Raw genomic sequence first — 19,717 nt, forward strand, 5'->3', positions numbered from 1 at the left:
TGCCCTACGATATATCGAAAGTTATCAACCATTGTTAACTCCCTGACGACCTCCGCGGTCGAGTGACTTCCACACCGGTTTTCATGGTGTCGCCATCTATGAGGTCCTGGGTTCGATCTCTGGCCAGGTCAATGTAGAAATAAAATTTTGTATATGTAGAGATGGCGAGATATATTTCCAGTTTAAAATTAGTTCAAAACTAATTTTGTTTGTTATAAGAAAAACTAGAAAGATTCAGCTTTTCCATATCAAACTTACTTTAAATCCCTCTCCTTAATATTTTCCAAAGGCACGTTAACAACATCAACCTTATTTTGTTTCATATTTTTAAATAAAACTAACAATTAAGGTAGTGCTTTAACAGAAAAGTTATATAATTGTAAATAATAATATGACTATTTCTCTGAGTCCACAATTATTACTCATAAACCCTTAAAATATCCCCGGTCAGGTCCGGGTCAGCTGTAACCTATAGGACCTGTAAAGAACTCGAAACATTGCTTTGTTTGAAAAAACAAATATACGTGATTTTGAGCGGTTACATATAGCGACTTTCACCAGCGATGCAAACGCAATGCAATCGCGATGCACAATTTAAATTAATTAAGTAATTTATTTATTTAATGTATTTATTAATTACACTTTTAAATTTACAATTAACAAAACAAAACAGTGTGTAAGAAACCTGTACGGATTTTTTATACATACTGATTCAACATAAGCGACTGTATCGATGCAGTTGCGCGTTTGCAATTGAATATGTGTATGATTCAAATATCGAGCATCATCATCGTCAACCCGTTATACGTTGCACTGCTAAGCACGTGTCTCTATGGGAGAAGGTTTAAGATATATTCCGATGCGTTGGCCCAATACTTGGACGAAGTGTTGGAGATTCATTTACTCTAAATAATTATTTTGTTTTGATTTTCGATTTCAGAGGGAGGTATAATCAACTCTATCTGCATTATTTTAAGTTAAGGTTACTTCACTGGAAATGACCATTCAGTTAAGGAATGTCCACAACAAATGACGTTTTTAACTATTTATACACATTTGAACCACCGTCCTCCGTGACGTGACGTGAACGTGATAAACTCATAGTTTAAACATTCTACGGTATGACAACAAACAACCATAAAGATTAAAAGATAACTATTATTACCTATTTATCAATTAAACAAAAAGTTTTACAAAAGAAAAAGTTCTGTCTATTCTTTTTGTAAGAACTTTTTAAAATTACTTACAAACCTTTTGAAGCGTTACTTCAGTCATTTGTTCTTATAAAGATAAGAAATAAATTGAATATGGAATAGTCTCGAATAGCATCGAGTATATAACCAGAAATAGAGACAAAATAAGGGCCATATATTCCTGGTAACACATTAGCGTTACAGCTCTTATAAATATCAACTCTCGTTTGTACTGAAATAAAGACAGGCAAACTACTGACCTGTGTGGTACGTCTCCGTATATTCCAAAAAATATTCTGTAGTTATTGTAATAAAAATAATATCTCTAACAATGCCGTGCTGTTCTGTTCGGTGGTGTGGGAAACAGCAAAACATCTAATTACAAAACAAACGGAATCACATTTCATCGGTAATTAAATATTAAATATGTAATTTTGCAATTTTCGTCCATTATAGCAAAGCTCAAGTTAACTGGTCGATTTGAAGTGAAACAGTTGACGACACCCATTGACGACACTCGTCAATTGTTTCGAACTCGGGCCAGCCAATCGGAGCGCAGTTGTCACAATAATGATGGCAGAATACTTTTCAAACAAGTTAAATAACATTTCGTCTCTATTTCTGGTTATAAACTCGATGGCTTAGAGGGATGCTTTTTTTATAATATCAAGACTAATTGAAGCCATGCGCGTGATGGTAAGCTACACGCCTGTCCACAACAATTGCAGTGCCACTTCAGAACTGTAAATCGCAAAAATCTGAGGGGCACTGCCACTGCGCCTGCCACCCTGAGACATAAGTTGACAAGTCTCATGTACCTATACGTTGAAACGTCGCATCAGCGCAAGCAACGTACGTTGGAATCATAGCGTAGCCCGTATGGCATCGCTCTTAAGTGAGAGGGGGAGGGGGGAGATTCTCTTTTTAACAATCTCTGAACTGATTCAGCGCTGTGATCCGGGCGTGCTAATGCGAGCGTCGTCATGCGCGGAAGTTGTAAATCAAGGTTGTGACACGACGCTTCGACTCTGCGCCTGTGAGTTGAGCCTAAAAGTACAATACATAATACATTATAAATAAATAATGACGATAACAAAGTGTGCGCTGTGCTGGTAAAGAAACCATCATGTATCTTCCGTGCTATGACGCTGACTTTTGTATCAAAAGAATCCTAGAACCCTCTTAAGGTTGCCTTTGCACCAGAGATGCGCCAGGTAGCGAGGCGGTGCGAGAATGCGTTACGGACTCTTTTCAGCTAAGCACGGACGGGGTACGGTGTGGTGAGGTGAGCGGTGGCGAGCTCTAGTTTCCTACACCGTTTTGCACACACTCCTCGCCCGCATCCCTCGCACACATTCCTCGTACACATCTCTCGCTATTTTGTATGTACAAATACTTGGCTCCGCTAACGCTTTCCACCGGAGCTGCGCTAACCGAGGCTAGGAAAATGAAGTAATCCTATTGGTGGATTTTTCGTCGCACACCGCCTCGCTACGTCGCACATCTCTGGTGGAAAGGCAACCTTACCCCAAGAAAAGAGCGTCAAGCCCTCTTGTCATAACTTCCACGTTTATATGGCGACCCCCTATGCAGTGGAATTCCTTACCTGCAGACATATTTCCTGAACGCTATGTTTTAGACCTTTTCAAGGCGAGAGTGAATACGCATTATTTAGGTATGCATGCTCCATCGTCGACCTTATCGTCACCTTCCATCAGATGAGATGAAGGTCAATGCGCAATGATTAAAAAAAATCTCAAATATTATACTGGTTCGTCCATCGATTTTGGGCAAACTATAGCTATGAAAAAGTTAATATTTTTTACTGTTTTTTAGATACAAGTTACACCTGAATTTTATTCTACAGGAAGGAGATCTGCCAGCAGTGCACCCATAAAGCATTATAATACATTGTGACAATAAAGCAATTTCTTTTTTTAACAAACTATATTAAAATTGTCACCCTACTGAGTCCACTGCATTTGCACGTAACAATCAACAGTGCAGTTTAGTTTAGGGATTATAGAATGAGATAGAAATATAGCCATCTCTTTCTGGTGCCACCGTTGTAACGTGCTTATTATTAAACACGCGTATTCATAGTGTAGTGCTCTTCGCATCTTGCACTGTGGTTGCCATATTTTAGTCAATATGAAAAAAAGTTATAGCTTTAACAAGATATTTTTAAATATTTTTTCGTGTGTTATTAACTAATTTATAAGGTTTACAATTCATAAAACAAATATTTGTATCGTTTATGTCGTATTATTTATATTTTATAAAAAACATATAACAACATTGCGACATCTATAAAATGACGACGTTGAATTAATTAAATTATTTTTAATTTTACAAAAAAAAAGATAAGAAAAAAGGTATTATGGTAATATACACTAAAAATGGGGTTCATCGTATTGACCAAACAAGTTCTATTGTACCGGACATCTGCTATTAAACTGCTTATAGTACTGGCATCATACTTATGAGCCCATATTTTGGTTAAAATTTTAAATAAAATAAAATAAAAATAGTAATGAAAGTACAGTGAATTATCGCCAATGTTCAAAATTATTATTCATTTTATATTATAATTTTACTTGCAATTCATTTTTATGATTATCAAGTGACAGGACGAAAAAGTACAACAGTCCAGTGCCACTCAGAACTTTGAACCGCGAAGATCTGCGGGGCACTGCCAAATCACTCGTTAACATAAGACATAAATTTTACAAGTCCCATGTGCCTGTAGTTTCACCGGCACAGGTACCACTAAAAGCCGTAACGTAGTATGGTAGCAGTATTTCAGTGGACGAACTCTTTCGCAAAGAGTTATACTGCTCCTAAATTTTTTCTTCTTCGGTACACTCAAAAAGATTACATTACATAGGTCATTGACTTACAACTAAATGGACGACGGGTCTAATACAAAAACCACGAAAAAAATGTCCCAAGTCAACCTATTCGAAATTTAAATTGTAATGTCATCGCAGTATCGCGCCGTCAGTAGAACAAATGAAGACTAAAGCTGAGTTTGGCGCTCTGTATACGATTTTAGCGCCTTACAAGTGCGGACACTTTTTAGCGCGGACCCGACGTCCATATAATTGTAAGTCAATGACATAGGTACATAAGACTTAGGAAATGAAACTATTTTTCCGGATTTAAATCGCGTATATTTGTTTTTTCAAACTAACCGACGTTTCGGGCCCTTTACAGGGTCATAAAGGGTTCAGGGTTGTAAAGGGCCCGAAACGTCGGTTTGTTTGAAAAAACAAATATACGCGATTTAAATCCGGAAAAATAGTTTCATTTCCTATGTGTAACAATCGCGAAAACCTAAGAACTCGATACATAAGACTTGTCAACTTATGTCTCAGGGTGGCAGGCGCAGTGGCAGTGCCCCTCGGATTTTTGCGATTTAAACTTCTGAAGTGGCACTGCAACTGTTACGGACAGGCGTGTAGCTTACCATCAGGCGCACGACTTGTTCGTCCCGTCACTTGATATTATAAAAAAAAATCAATTTTATTTCCTGGATTATAGCAGGTAGAAAAGTCATCATACTTTTATATCAAAAGCTTACTTATTTCACATGCAATACATTACATATTAATAATAAAACATGTCAAGTTTGATTTACTCGTCTGTGTCAAATGGGTATGTAGTTCAGCTGCAGAGAACTATTGAGTACAAAATAGGCATCGCTAATCTTCTGTTATCAAAAATTAACAAGCACATTTACAAAAAAAAAATAAAAAAAAAAGTTAAAAATTAGAGTTTCTAATTTCTCGAGTTTCGAGAATTCTCGTACCAGATTTCTCGAATTTCTTGGGAATTAGAGGCTACGCTAAGGAGAACGATCAGAAGCAAGAATGTAAAGATCGCGTAACTTTTAAGCCAATTTTTCATTAATTAAAAAAGCAATTTTATTTCTTGACTTCTCGGGAATATTTTTCTTGTTTGGAAGTTCCTGAAGTGAAGTTTCTCGAGTCGAGAAACCCTAAATGCAGAATATTTGAGAATATAATAAAACATAAATGTAAAGAAACCTGCATTCTAGTATTGTTGTAAAATAGCCATTGTGAACATTTTCGACTGAACATCGACAACTATTGAGACTCTTAGGAAATGAAACTATTTCTCCGGATTTAAATGGCGTATATTTGTTTTTGAAACAAATAAAAAAATAATAGTAGAAAAATAGTCTCATTTCCTATGTGTAACAATCGCGAAAACCTAAGAACTCGATATTGAGACTCTGTTACAGAAGTGGCAGGAAAAATGCAAATTTCGGATGGAAACATCGCGCGGCAGCCGATAACATAATCGGCTTTTTAACCATGATAGCAGTCTCTTAGCTCGCGCTTACGTCAAAATCTAGTTTGTATCCTATCTAATTAAATATTTCCCCTTAATTTATCATTGCTATAGATATCAAATTTATACGGTTAATTAACGTAAATAACATGACTAATGTACCTAGTAACTACGCATATATTAAAACCAGTATGCAAAACACATTTTTAAATCTTATTTTGAATAATTAAAATTATTTTGGTCTAGCATAGTTCTAATTTCAGTTCCTGGTACGATACGACGTTAACTTTTTCAAATTCAAATTCTAAATACTTGATTTCGGATTCCCCATCCATATTGGTTAGTATAACAAAGAAAAACTTACACACTAATGTTAGTAATCACAAACTTAAAATATGTGCTGGATTTAGGGCACACATGAAGTTTGGTCCAGTGTTCAAAAAATTAACACTGGACCCAGGCAGCGATAATGCTCACGATGATGCTGTTACAGCTGCCACGCACTCTGCGCATCAAGGATGCCGCTCTCTTTCTCATGATGACTGCAAACCCGTCCACATGAGCATCGGCGAACATTCCTGACGCGGTACAGAATCGCGGCTGTCGCAATAACATCCGGAGTATATTATTATATACAACTCTTAGAGAGTTGAGAGCTTTCTGAGTGTAATAGACCCATAGGCAGCAGGTATAAAAGGTCTGGAAGTAAGCTTTAAGAAGAGATACCTTTTGAGATACCTTTTACACTTCATTGATCTAATTTCATTAAGGTCTTCCTTACCTTTCTTTTCTTCGATCTTCTCTTTTAATTTTTTATAATAACAAGTGAGGGGATGAACAAGTCGTGCGCCTTTACAGTAGCAGTTACAGTGCCACTAAGAGCTTTAAATGGCAAACATCTGAGAGTTACTGCCACTGCACCTGTCACTCTAAGACAAAGACAAGTCCGTTGTGCCTGTAATTTCACCAGCACTCTTCAAAACCGAAATAGGTAAGGTGGCTGTACTCCCCTGAAAGAACTCTTTCACAAGGAGTTCCATTGCTACTTAAATTCATTCATCATCTACGGACCTCGGGACGAACAGCACGTGCCCTGAATGATCATGTATTCAAAATTTACGTAAATGTTCTAAAAAAAACTGACCCGTCGTTTATGATGGCCATACACCTTTCTCCTTCAATTCTCTTTTGGCATTATGCTGCACTATGCTCATATCAAGAACTCACAGTTAGGGCGCTGGATAGTCGGCAATTACTCCACCAAGAATGGCCTAACTTTTATACAAGAAAAGAAGAATTTCAACTCTAATGATATCTTCTAAAGTCTTGCATTGTAGTGTGCCATCTCTTGGAGATGGCACGGTCGTATCCTTTTTTTCAACCAATCTATCAGTTTTATGAACCAATATGATAAGTGTTTTCCAGAAGCTCTATACCTTTTCTAGCAAAAAAAACGTGTTTACATTACATCTAATAGTTAAAAGAATAATCTTAATTACTGTGCTTGTAGTTCTTTAATTGCCACAAAACTACGTTTTTAACAACTTACCATTGAATCACATAAACAACACATTCATAATTTGCATACCAAACCATCATGCTTTAAATTACTCGAGATTTTTGTATAATTTTCATTCATATAAGTGATATTAATTAAGTGATATAACAAGTATAATGATGATTTATATGACTAAATTAGAAGTTGCTTTTATTTTGAATCTAATTATTATAATTATAATACAATTTCAGTACATAATTTGCATTCAAATTATTTTATTTTTAACTTTGATTTGTTTTTGTTTCAATTTAACAGTTTGTATTTCTGCGTTATGGAAGGTTTTGGTTTTGGCATTTTCGTTGAAATATACAAAATACAATGTATTATATGTTACAATAAATGCGACTAACTTCCACGGCACATCGCATCGTCTTTGATCGTTATAGCCTCAATCCCTATAAGTCTGACTCATTCAAGGACGTCTCCGAACATACCTAAAACATTTTAACGCAAACTCAACTCCGCAACTAAATGAACGCTCGGTTCAAAGTCAAGCTCTTTTTAAATTTTAAATTCGTCCCTTGAAGACGAGTTATCGATTCCTGCCGGTTCCGCCGCTGCATACAATTAACCACCCTCATTTACGTCTGGTCAATGACAGCCCTGTTTTAATCAATAACTTCTTTTTCGCGCGGCGTCCTTGGTTTTTTTTCTCGGCGCGACGTTTTCTGCGCGTATTTCCTTTATTATGTGTCAATTCGCTCGCGGTTTTTTCTATAAGCTACTATCTAACGCAATGCCTCGTTTTCGACAATTCCGCAAAAAGCTCAACAAAAAAGGCAAAAGCTCAACCAAAAAATTGTCTACCGAACAGTATCTCGTATCGCCGGTCTTGTAGCCATTTTAATTATTATTTAATACCGGGGGAAGAGCACGTGGCGACGCGCACCATCTCACTCCCTCAACGGAGGCTGCATGCGCCCGTCGTGCGCTGTCCCCCTCGCACCAAACCCACTTACACACATAAAAATCGTGAATAATAAAAAAATGTGTACACATTTTTTTCGCTTAACCACTGTGCAGCTGTGTGCGTTTGGCCTCACGCCGCTAGAGCAAGACGCAACTATACAGGTGAACGGCGTAGACTGCTCCCCACTCCGATTTTTTAAGCTTCGCTATCTATGTTGGCGTCTGTGGATTTTTTTCATTTTTATGTGTTAGTGTACCCCTCACTCGGTGTAGTTCACTTTTTCTACTATAGATCTGAATTTCAGTCTCGTTTTTGCCGCGTTAGTCTAAAGGCGGGCGAGCGGGTGTTTTGTATAGCATTTTTGTAGTCTGCTTGAGCGGCCGGTGGCTCTGGGCGACAAAGTGCGGAGAGGCCGGCTTTTTGTGAGCACATGTCTTAAGAAGCCTCAGTGCCGCCACTGCAGCCCGGTGCACGCGCGAACCGCCAAGAGTGAGCGGGACAGAGAACTACATCACGTGTGGATTTCGTACACCCATAGTTTATATAGCACACTAAAATATTGAGCACAAAAAATCTGGTAATTCGGATCCTAGTAACGACGGTCGGCATTCATAATTTTACCGCAGGGTCAAGAGCACGGCTTGGCGTTTTTTCTCGCCGGCACTTTTTTTAATGTTTATTTTCTCGGAGCACGTGGATTTTTTGAGAAATTTTGGCGATAAAGCCTTGGACTGTTGCCTTTGGGACGTGTTGTGACTGTAGTGTTACCTTTATTATGTGATATATTTTTAGTGACATTTAGATAAGAACAAACTGTGATTTATTATGGTGATATTGTTGATGGTGGTTTTGAAGATTTTTGGATAGTGACAGGTAAAGTATAAACCTTATTTTTCTATTACTTCATTACTGTATTATGCGGAAAGAATATTTGCTTGATCTTATTTAATTTGGAAGCAAGTTTCTGCCCTTTCCTCCCTGTCCCTCTCTGGAGGGAGAGAGAATTTTACGCAAGATCCCTCCTGGATGTTGTAATTGCGCGGCGCCGTCTGTCAAGCGCGACCTTGAACGCCCGGACTATAAATACGGAAATATTTTCGGCAGTTCGTGACGCTATTTTCGAATTAATTTTGATTTGTGAATGCTTTAATGTTCTCTTTGTAGTTTATAGCTGAGTTTTACGACTTTCTTGACCCAACTTTGAAACATTTTACGCGAATTTTTTAACTTCTTTGGTTTATTTATTATTGCCGTTTCAACCAAAGAATAATAAGAACTTGCTTTCAAATTTACTTTAACAAGGTTCAAAATGTTGTCTGTGGAAACATAAAAAAATATGTATACGAAATACTTGACAGTTTACATCTTCAACCTAAATAATATTGTAAAAAAAACTCTTGTGGTGCAACCTTGCGATACGCTTCACTAACTTGGAAACCTCCAATATCACGACAAATGCACGTTTTTGATACCAAACAATTGTGACAAAAATTACAAAAGCATTTGGATTGTCAATCAGTTCGATATTTAAAAAATACAATACTACCATAAACCACTCTTGGTTATTTTTTAGCAATAATGGTTCCACAAAATTTAAAATAAGTTTTCAAATTCACGTAATTTTTATTACATGAAAATCAGAAATGTGTAAATACTAAATATACACTAAAAAAAAATCCAATTCACATATATTCCACAATTTAAAAAAAAAATTATTCAATTGAAACATTTCCTTTACTTAATGCCATTTAAATATTCAAATTCATTCGTGATATTAACAGTGATTAATAAACATTTAAACAAGTTTTTAAATGTTGTTATAATAATGATAAGTTTTTTTTATTTGTTGACATTTTATTTTTAGCTTATTTTTTAATTAGTGATATTGAATATGCCTACACTTTTAATACCACTGGCATCTACTCTTTTAATACCAAAGGTGTCTATACTTTACATACCAAATGTGTCTATATTGTTAATACCAATTGTGTCAATAACTTTCAAACTTAACTATTACCAACTTAATTTACAGATTTATAAATGTGTGTACAATTTTGCTGGTTTTTAACGAAAAAGAACACTAAAATCAACCTTAAGGACAAACTGAACGTTTTAAACAATATAAAAGTACAGAAGTGGAAAAACTCAAAATACACATCAAAGCCAATCAATATGAAACAAAAAGCTAATCATACCCTCTAAAGAACTTTACACTAGTATTATTACAAATCTTGAAGTCGATCAACCATGGGGCTATACATCACAAAATATATATCCAAATATACTTGAAAATCTACTTAAATAGTTTTATAACCCCTATTACTTTGAATGTAAGATTGAGTTTAGAAAATAAAGTCACCGCCAACAGTAAAATAACTTTGTATTCTATTCTATGCGCAATTATATCTTTGACAGGCATGTATGTTGGGTTCCACAGGTACAGTCGTGGCAACAAGTGTTTCTTTTTGAATAATAACACGTGTGCTTTATAAAAAAATAATGAGAATAAAATTCCTTTCATAGGTGTTATTTGATTTTAATATCGATAGATAAAGATCTTATCGTCAGTTATAAAAATTGTAAACTGCTAACATTAATATACTTAGTTATAGAGAGTAAAATTATTTATTATATGACAATAAAACACCTTCATTATACGTCAATATCAAAAAATTGGTTATGGTTCTAAAAAATAAAGATGATAACTTTTTTGAAATTACCGAAGTTATTGACGAATAGCAATAAAAATAAATGGAATGGTTATTAAATTTATTTTATTTGAACAACATTTTTCATGATTTGCACGAATTTTTCCGAAATTTCAATGGACACTATCAACAGTCGTACTTAAGGGTTAATTTTGCCTGCAGGCAAAGCGGCCTCCAGTAGCTTGCTTGTTCTTTTCACTCGATGTCGTTTAAGAGCTAGATCATTTTTTTATTATAAAGACAAGGTTTTCACAAAAAAAGCATCCACATCGTAAGGGATGGGCATTATTCCTATAATCTTCGCTTACCAACAAAACTGTTTTAGAAATGGAAAAGCTTCATCTTTCCTGTACAAGACTCATATCGTTCTAAAGTCTTTGTATGATTTTACTCATGTTTCAAAAGGGAACATTCTTTTTTTTATGATACTAAGTAACGGGACGACAAGTCGTGCGCCTGATGGTAAGCAACACGTCAATTCATAACAGTTGCAGTGCCACTTTTTTTAAAGCCTATGGTGTCCTACTGCTGGGCAAAGGCCTCCCTCCTCTACCTCCACATCTCTCCATCGATACTTTAGTCTGCCGTGGTCTTTCCTGTCTTTGGGGATACATTCTATCGTGGATTTCGCCTACGACTCATCCGAGATGAGGCATGACCCGTTCAGTCCTAGTGCCACTTGGATACTTTAAATTACAAAGATCTGAGAAGCAGTGCCACATAAGTTGACAAACCCCATGTGCCTGTAATTTCACTAACAACCTTACCCTAAACCACTAGTCGTCTTACGTCCGTCTACCTTTCATATCGATAGAACCGGTTTGATACGAGCCACAGCTTATGTGCTAAATCGAAATTACGTTACCTTGAAATTTTGTCTAATATTAGTTACGACGGTTAGTTAGATGACAGACGGTAAGTGGTATGTGATAATTATGTTATATAAATGTGTAAGGATATGACATTTTGGCTCTGCCTTGATATGATGGATAGCTATCATGTTCATAGATAAAAATCTATACGTTAGCATATTGTAAGCTCGTCTGTACCTACACAGAGTGTGATTATCGAAGCCTTATTCGATACGGCATGTGGGCTAGGGACTAGAGCATTGACACAACCTACGCGACTGCTCACTCGTCACCTGCTTGCCGATGAAAAAACTGCCAACTTTTTTTATCAACTCGTCAAATCTAGTTTTAAAATAGACTGCGGCCGTTGGCGGAATTCTTTTTTCAAATTATGATTATCTATCATTCCTTTTTTGATTTATTAAACAAACTTACATTATTGTTTCATGAAAAAAAAATATAATAACATCTATTCCATTTCATTTTTATGCCCTTTCTTCAATAACATCGGTAATTTCAAAAAGAAATTAATTTTTTATTTATAAATAAAACCAATTGCTTGGTATTAAAAAGCATAAATAAAAACAGAATGAAGGTATTTTACGTTCCTGTACTGTAAATAAGTACAACATTCGTTACCAAGTGAAACATTTTTATAACAATAAATTAGTTCTTTAACTATCATGTTAACTTAGTTCTTATAATTTTTTTTTTTTAAATACACGTGTTGTTACAAAAAAGGCAATTGTTGCTACGGCCAAGAAACTCAAGTGATCTTAAATACGTACCTACTTAACATTTATAAAGGCAACATTTTGGACAAAGACAATTGCTAAATAATAACTATAAATCATACGTTTGTATAATAAAAAAAAACACATTCCAAAACAAAAACATTATACTTTTTTTACAGCACTTGAAACTTGAAGATCTCGAAAAATTCCATGACAAAAACAACCAACATATACAAGAATAATATTTTTCTAAGATAGTGCCAAATTAAAGAGTATATATTAGATAGAAATATATTTAAAAAGCATTCAAGATGATGGAAGGACGGACTATAGACTACAGGCCTGATGGAGGCGGTCTGGACTACCATAATTCACCATTGATGGCAGAAATTCCCATAGACAATTATTCTCATATACATAGAAGTATAGAGCACCTTAGGTCTATAGGTGTGCCGCCACCTATAGAGCATCATAGGCACTTGGCAACGAATCTGACAGATTTGAGAAGATACGAGCATCCTGATGAGATGCCGGAAATTAAACCTTCAGTTTTGAGACTATCAGAATTTAAGAGTGGACTGCATGAGATTAGGGCGAGTCAAGACCAGGAGAATGAGGTACAGAGGCAGATGACACCACAGGATGATGGACAGAAAGGATACAGTGCGCCATCTACACCGCTGTCTGAAAATGGAGGACAAAATCATGAGGAAAAGGTCAGATTTTCAAATTATATAAAAGATTTTATAAATAAATAAAAAGCCTTAATTATTCTAAAATAGAATAGAAAAATACTTATTATTATCACCATATTACACAAATAAAATATATAGTTACTAGTAGTGCTGTAAACATTTTTTTTTATCAGGGGCATAGCAGTGCACCCGCCAAAGGTGTTCGCAAATTATGAATAAATAAAAAAGCTTTAATGTTTTATATTTTTTACATTATACCTAATTTCATTCGTAAAAAAGCCTGCAAATGATACATTATCAAATTCAAAGGCGGTTTTCGTACTAAAATATTTATAAATATGTTTATATACCCCGGGGCGTAACGAAATTCAAAGCTTTGATAATTACATTGTGTATAACAAAGTATGAATACATAAATGCTTATGTACAAGAATGAATAATTACATGATTAATTGTATGCACACACGGAAAAGAACATCGTGATCCGAAATAATGGTCTGTTCAAACGAACAATGTGTTAAAACGCCGAATATTATACCTTAATGACTTCTTAGACGAGATGATGACTTCCGAAGGCTTCAAGGATGCTGAGTTTTATTTATTATTTTAATGTTTATTTTACTATGCTATATATAGTTTATAATAACGAATATGACATATTACTTAACAATTCGCGATGGTACAAAAATATACTTCTTATTAACATTAAATTACACAAATATATGTATTTACAGGTGCTAGTACTGCTTTTGACAAAAATCTTTTATCAGGGGCAAGGCAGCGCACACGCCAAAGGCTGTTCGCAAATGACGAACTTTTTGTTACTCAGAGACGGGACGAAAAAGTCGTGTGCCTGGTGGTAAGCGACACGCCTGTCCATAACAGTTGCAGTATCGCTCAGAGCCTTAAATCGCGAATCGGCACTGCGCCCGCCACTCTGAGACATAAGGTTTTGACATATTCCATGTGCCTCTAATATCACCAGGACCCTTTAAAACAGAACGTAATACAAGAACCACATTACTGCTTGGCGGCAGAAATAGTTAAGATGATAGTACCTTCTTCACAAGCTCTAGTGCTACATTTTTTTTAATCTAATACACTCAATGGCGGTACGAACAAGTCGTGCGCCTAGTGGTATATAAGAGCGTTTGTGCACTACGTCCGATTCGTATCAGGAGGTCTACTCTCGATCTCCGTCCGATATCCGTCCGAAACAATTACTGTCAAATAAGTAATATTCGACAAAATTAAAAGACAAGTGTCAAGTATGAATCTTCATTCGCATCACGCGTCTTTTCATTTGGTCAAGTATTGCTTATTTGGCAGTAATTGTTTCGGACGGATGTCGGACGGAGATCGAGGGTAGACCCCCAGTTGCAAAATCACTCAGAACTTTAAATCACCTATTTTTTTAAATAATAACAACACACACACTCAACATAGCCCCGCACTACACATAGACAACCACAAATTACACACAAACTCACGAGAGAAATAAATGTAGGCCATATAATATTTCTTATTTTTCCCGGCCGAGGACTCGATTGAGTCTGGAACCTCTGCGTGGCATGATAACCGTTCGGCTATGGAGGCAGTTTACTTAGTTAGTTACTTAGTTTACTTACTAGTTTAGGCCTGTCACCCTGAGACATAAATTTGACAATTAAACTGTAGTTTCACCAGCACCCATTACATCATGAATCTTATAAGAATATGTGTCTTACAATAATATATAACAAAAAAATTTAATATCTTTTTATTTATACTAAAGTTTAACTTAAGTTTTATCGAAATTAAATTTAGTGTTAACTTGAACAAAGTTAATTTATTCCGTCCTCTAACTGGAATAGTGATCTAACATGTGTTGTACTTGACTTTTCAAGTACATTACTTATCGATTTATTAGCATACGTCGCTACTTCCTTCTCTTATAACATAACTAACCTTTTATAACCTAGAAGACGCCCGTGTTCAGCAGTGAAACATATATGAGTCCATATATTATAGAACTATAATATCACGCTGTAAAAGTCTATGTCACTTCAAAACCATATTGTGAGTGTCAAAAAAAATTCTGAGTATTTCATCTGAAATCCATCAATTATTGAATGCGTTTCTTAAATGTACTACATATCGCAATAAGGTCACATCTGCAAAGTAGCAACTTTTCATTGTAGAGATATAAGATTCTGCGAAGGAAATTAGAAAATACTTTTTTATGTTTAAATAGGAGAGGTATAACATTTCACATACATAATTTCTTGAGTTATATCTCAAAATCACCTAATTCATCAGGAGGATGGTTTAAAACCACCTGACAAATATGTAAAATTGCCGACGAATCGTGTCGGCCATGTTGTCACATGATTATTTTAAACGATAAAGATCTTGATGCGGTTTAAGAAATAAAATGTTGCTAATTCTGAGTGCAGCTGTGTAATAAGACAAAAAATTAACTATTTTGGTTTAGGAAATTAAACTATTCTTCCAGATTTCGTTTCGAAAAAAACCAACGTTTTGAACCCTTTACCACCCGTGGCCGTGACCATGGGACCTGTGAAGGGCCCGAAACGTTGGTTTGTTTGAAAAAACAAATATACGCAATTTAAATCCGGAAAAATAGTTTCATTTCCTATGTGTAACAATCGCGAAAACCTAAGAATACTCGATACTCGATATTTTGGTTTAGGCCACTATTATTTAAAAAAAGCGATGTATATTTTTATGACTTCCATGTGATAAAAGCACTTTTGATATAAAATCACACGTGGCTTTATTATCAAGGTTACGACATGTATACATTTAAGAACAGTTACACACGGCTATACTTGCCATTTATAGGCGATTGTATTGATGTAAACGCGCCACTGTATCGATACAAACGAGTAATTGCATCGATACAAACGCTCGATTGAATCGGTACAGTCGCTTATGTTGAAACATTATGTACGAAAAATCTGTATATAGCTTCATGTACATCGTTTTGTTATGTTAATTAAAAATGAAAAGGAAATTAATAAATACATTAAATAAATAAATTCATAAATTAATTTAAAACGTGTATCGCTGCTAATGGTCGCCGCGTGTAACCGCTCTATGGAACGCTTTCAATAATCAGGATAAAATTCATTTTTTATTAAATATTCAGTAATTTTCTTCCAACACTCTGATTATCTTGAAAGCGTACCAAAATTAAATAATTGCAAAGATAAATAATTGCATAACATAAATTGTTTATAAACTTAAATACTCTTTATCTTCGTACATTGTAGATAATTCATTATGACGTACATTTCTAATAGGAGCGTTCCAAATGGAAGTTAAAACTCACTGAGAAATTTCAAGCTTATTGGAAAGTGAAATTAGGACATATGTGGGTAATTTTCTGGTTAGTTTTCTCTAATTAATTTATTACTTAGGTATTCAAGTACATTATCGTGAAATATTAAACAATTTTTTCTACATTTGAATATTACGTTATTACTAGAATATTTGAATAATAAAAATTGCCACCGAGATTGAGTAGAAAAACAACCGACGTCAAAAGTTCTCGGAATTACTTCTATTTGCCAAGTTTTATTGAAATCGGTTACCGGAAAGTACGCGAAACCGGATTCATCCCCTAGTTTACCACCCTTAGAGGTGGAATATTTCCTTCAAATTTAAATGAGATCGATACTGAGGTACCCCCTGTCCATCAAAAAAACACAATGGCGAAACATACACACACGGAAAATATAATAAATACAGTCGAATTGAAAACCTCATTTTTTGAAGTCATTGTATAAAAAATCAATAAAAATATATTGTAAGGGAAACCATGGCCTTGAATTTTGTTAAAGCATTTTAAACTTAATGAACGGAAAATAATTTTCACGGTCTGTTGTGGAAGTTCCAATTATGATAATATTTTTATTTACAACTTTATTATCCAGTAAAAAAGGTTAAATATTACCAAGTTGGGACGCCTGTGACGAACAGTCAGTTTTCCTCATTGACGGTTATTTGTCAAATTATTGGCGGATAGATGCCATGCGACGCAGTGCAGTATAATAATATATTTAGCATAGGAAATAAAACTATTTTACCGGATTAAATCGCGTATATTTGTTTTTTCAAACAAACCGACGTTTCGGGCCCTTTACAGGTCCCATCCCAGTCAACCGTGACCATAGGACCTGTAAAGGGCCCGAAACATCGGTTTGTTTGTAAAAACAAATATACGCGATTTAAATCCGGAAAAATTGTTTCATTTCCTATGTGTAACAATCGCGAAAACCTAAGAACTCGATAAATATATTTGGCAGTTACTTGCAGAAGTCGGGCCAATGTTTGGCCCAAGTGTTGGTAAGTTTTTGCCAAGCACTAAATCATTAGTGAACATCAGTTTAAAACTTTAATTTGGCAATTGCTTGAATGAAAGCCTCCGCTCAATCGTTAGCCGGTGGGGGTAACACATAGATCATGGTGAGCGGTGATATTTATTCTTTTACAAGTCCTATTAAGAGGTGTCTGAGATATAAAATTATTTTTTTCACGATGTGACATACAATTTTGAACGCAAAGAACCATCTCCTTGCAGATTTAAAATGTCCAACAAGTTCTTCCCCGAGTAGCCAATTTACTCTAAAATATGACGTCACATGTATTATCCGCCAGGGCGCACACAAATGATCGAGGATACTTTTTCTAATCTGGCGAGTTTTGTGCATTATAAACTCACATGCTAAGAACACAAGGCTCAAATTCTCAAGCCACAGGAAGTCGTCACCAAGTGTCACTTCAACTAGTTCTAAAGCTCGCAACACATCAGACGGAAGCATCAATGACCATAATGCACGGCATACCCACTAGACGTCGGATGATGAGTACGGATGCGCCTTGAACGTGAGCCAAGGTCAGGCGCTGCCGGGTCGCACAGAGGTTGTATAGGACGACTATTGTCTGCTCGAATAGTGATGGATACGAATAATTATACGAGTTGATAGACCTGGCGGGTTTACTACCAAAATTGAAAAGTGTTAATGAGAAAATAATTTCATCTGTTTGAGTGGTCATGCACAATCGAATACTTTTTCAAGTACCATTCGAAGTAAAATCTAAATAAAGAATAGAATTTGTTATTCGACATGATTTTAAGGTATTTTTTTTCTAAATACGCGAGTGTGTTCATAAGTATTTCAATACTTTACAAACTTTTCCGTAATTAATTTCCAGTTAATATTTTTCAATAACTTTATAAAAAATTCAAAAACAGCTTAATTGGTTAACATGTTAAGTTCTAATTGAGGTTTTTTTATTTTAACGTCAATTCAACCAATTACTTCGAACAATTTTCAACCGGAATTACGAATAATTCAAAAAAACCCCAGCACTATTTGAACGTAATTACATAGATAACGATGTGAGGAGGTAATGAATTCGAATTCGGCTATGTTTTCCGGAATGATACTCATCTTGTATTATTTTAATTTGTACATCTTCAAAACTTATTAGACATACGTGAGAAACCAACCCATTGGAAAACCACAATGTTAAAAATTTTCCGACTCAGTTGATAAAAACTAAATTTCGTACCGCATCTAGCACGCACGATTCCCAAAACGCTAATTCGAATTTAGAATTTAAAAAAATTCGAAATTATATCTATTCGATAATGAATCGATGGGACAACCTTATCGTCCTTTTGTTACGATTGAAAGCGATTAAAGAGGTAAATCCAGGAGAACCGTAGTAGCGTCTATCTGGAAGTCACATTTTGTCACTTTTTACTATTCCTACTAAGACATTCAGGGCTTTCAAAGCGAGATTGGGCATCTTCTACGCAGACCTGTTCCACCTTGCATTTCTTCATTGGTTTTTTTTTTATAGCAATAGTATTATAATGGGCTATAGTTTATAGGTTGCAGTGAGCTTAGTTTTTAAATTAAAAGGAAAAATGTTAATGATACATCATTGTAAAGTGCCTTAAGGAGAAATTAATACGGTAAAGCGTTTGTTTGGAGTTAAATTTTTTAAGTAGCATTAGAGCTGAAAGTGTTCCACAACCTCTTAATACAATATTACTTTAACCTTACATTGACTTTTCGTACCATAACGCGCTTAAAGTAAGCATAATGTAATATTAAAACTATGATGTTTTATTGGCAGCTTTGTGACTATTCATTCACTCAGTTCGTACTATGACGCGACTTTATAATTAAACTAATATTTGCTTTTAGGTCAAATTTAGCAATCTTAAAATAGTTCCACGGGTGCAATGGAAACAATATTATTTTCAGTTTTATTGTTTTAATATTGATTTGTAGTGATTAAAAGTTAAGTTGAACTTGTTTATTTACATATATCTTTTCAATGTTTTGTTTATTTGTTATTTAGTAGCACATAGGAAATAATTTCTCGTTAAATAAAAATACACGATATATACTTCGTAAAATTATGACAGCGCCATCTTTATGCTCCTTGGCGAAACTAACAGTTGACACTAGACCATAATTCCGAATTCACAACTTGACTATCAAGACTCAGCTTGTTTTATTTATTTTTCTTCATAAAAATGCGGAATAATTATTGAAAACAACGTAATTTTAATAGATTTTATTATTACATACTTTTCTTTTTTAAACAGTCAAAATTCTCTGAACGTAAATTACTTAAACATTATACTACGATAAGACGATTCAGAACATCAAAAAAGAAAGAGATGGCATTATATAGTTCACATAGCGTTATCTCTTTCCTATTTTTA

General features: G+C 34.9%; 1 protein-coding gene across 4 annotated transcripts in view; it reads left to right on the forward strand.

Moving 5' to 3' along the window:
- Nucleotides 1-19,717, forward strand: part of LOC113228123 (zinc finger protein rotund-like) — a 285,092-nt gene that overhangs the window by 218,979 nt on the left and 46,396 nt on the right. The window contains exons 1-2 of one of the 4 annotated variants that reach the window (XM_026461302.1): nt 8,371-8,851; nt 12,451-12,987. The exons of the other annotated variants lie outside the window; for them this stretch is intronic. Coding sequence (XP_026317087.1) covers nt 12,583-12,987 — 405 coding nt within the window. The 5' untranslated portion in view covers nt 8,371-8,851; nt 12,451-12,582. Of the gene's footprint in view, nt 1-8,370; nt 8,852-12,450; nt 12,988-19,717 lie in introns of those variants that run through there. 4 annotated transcript variants of the gene reach the window in all.

The sequence above is a fragment of the Hyposmocoma kahamanoa genome, unplaced genomic scaffold (assembly GCF_003589595.1).
Source record: "Hyposmocoma kahamanoa isolate Upper Pololo Valley unplaced genomic scaffold, ASM358959v1 224, whole genome shotgun sequence".
NCBI classification, from domain to species: Eukaryota; Metazoa; Arthropoda; class Insecta; order Lepidoptera; family Cosmopterigidae; genus Hyposmocoma; species Hyposmocoma kahamanoa.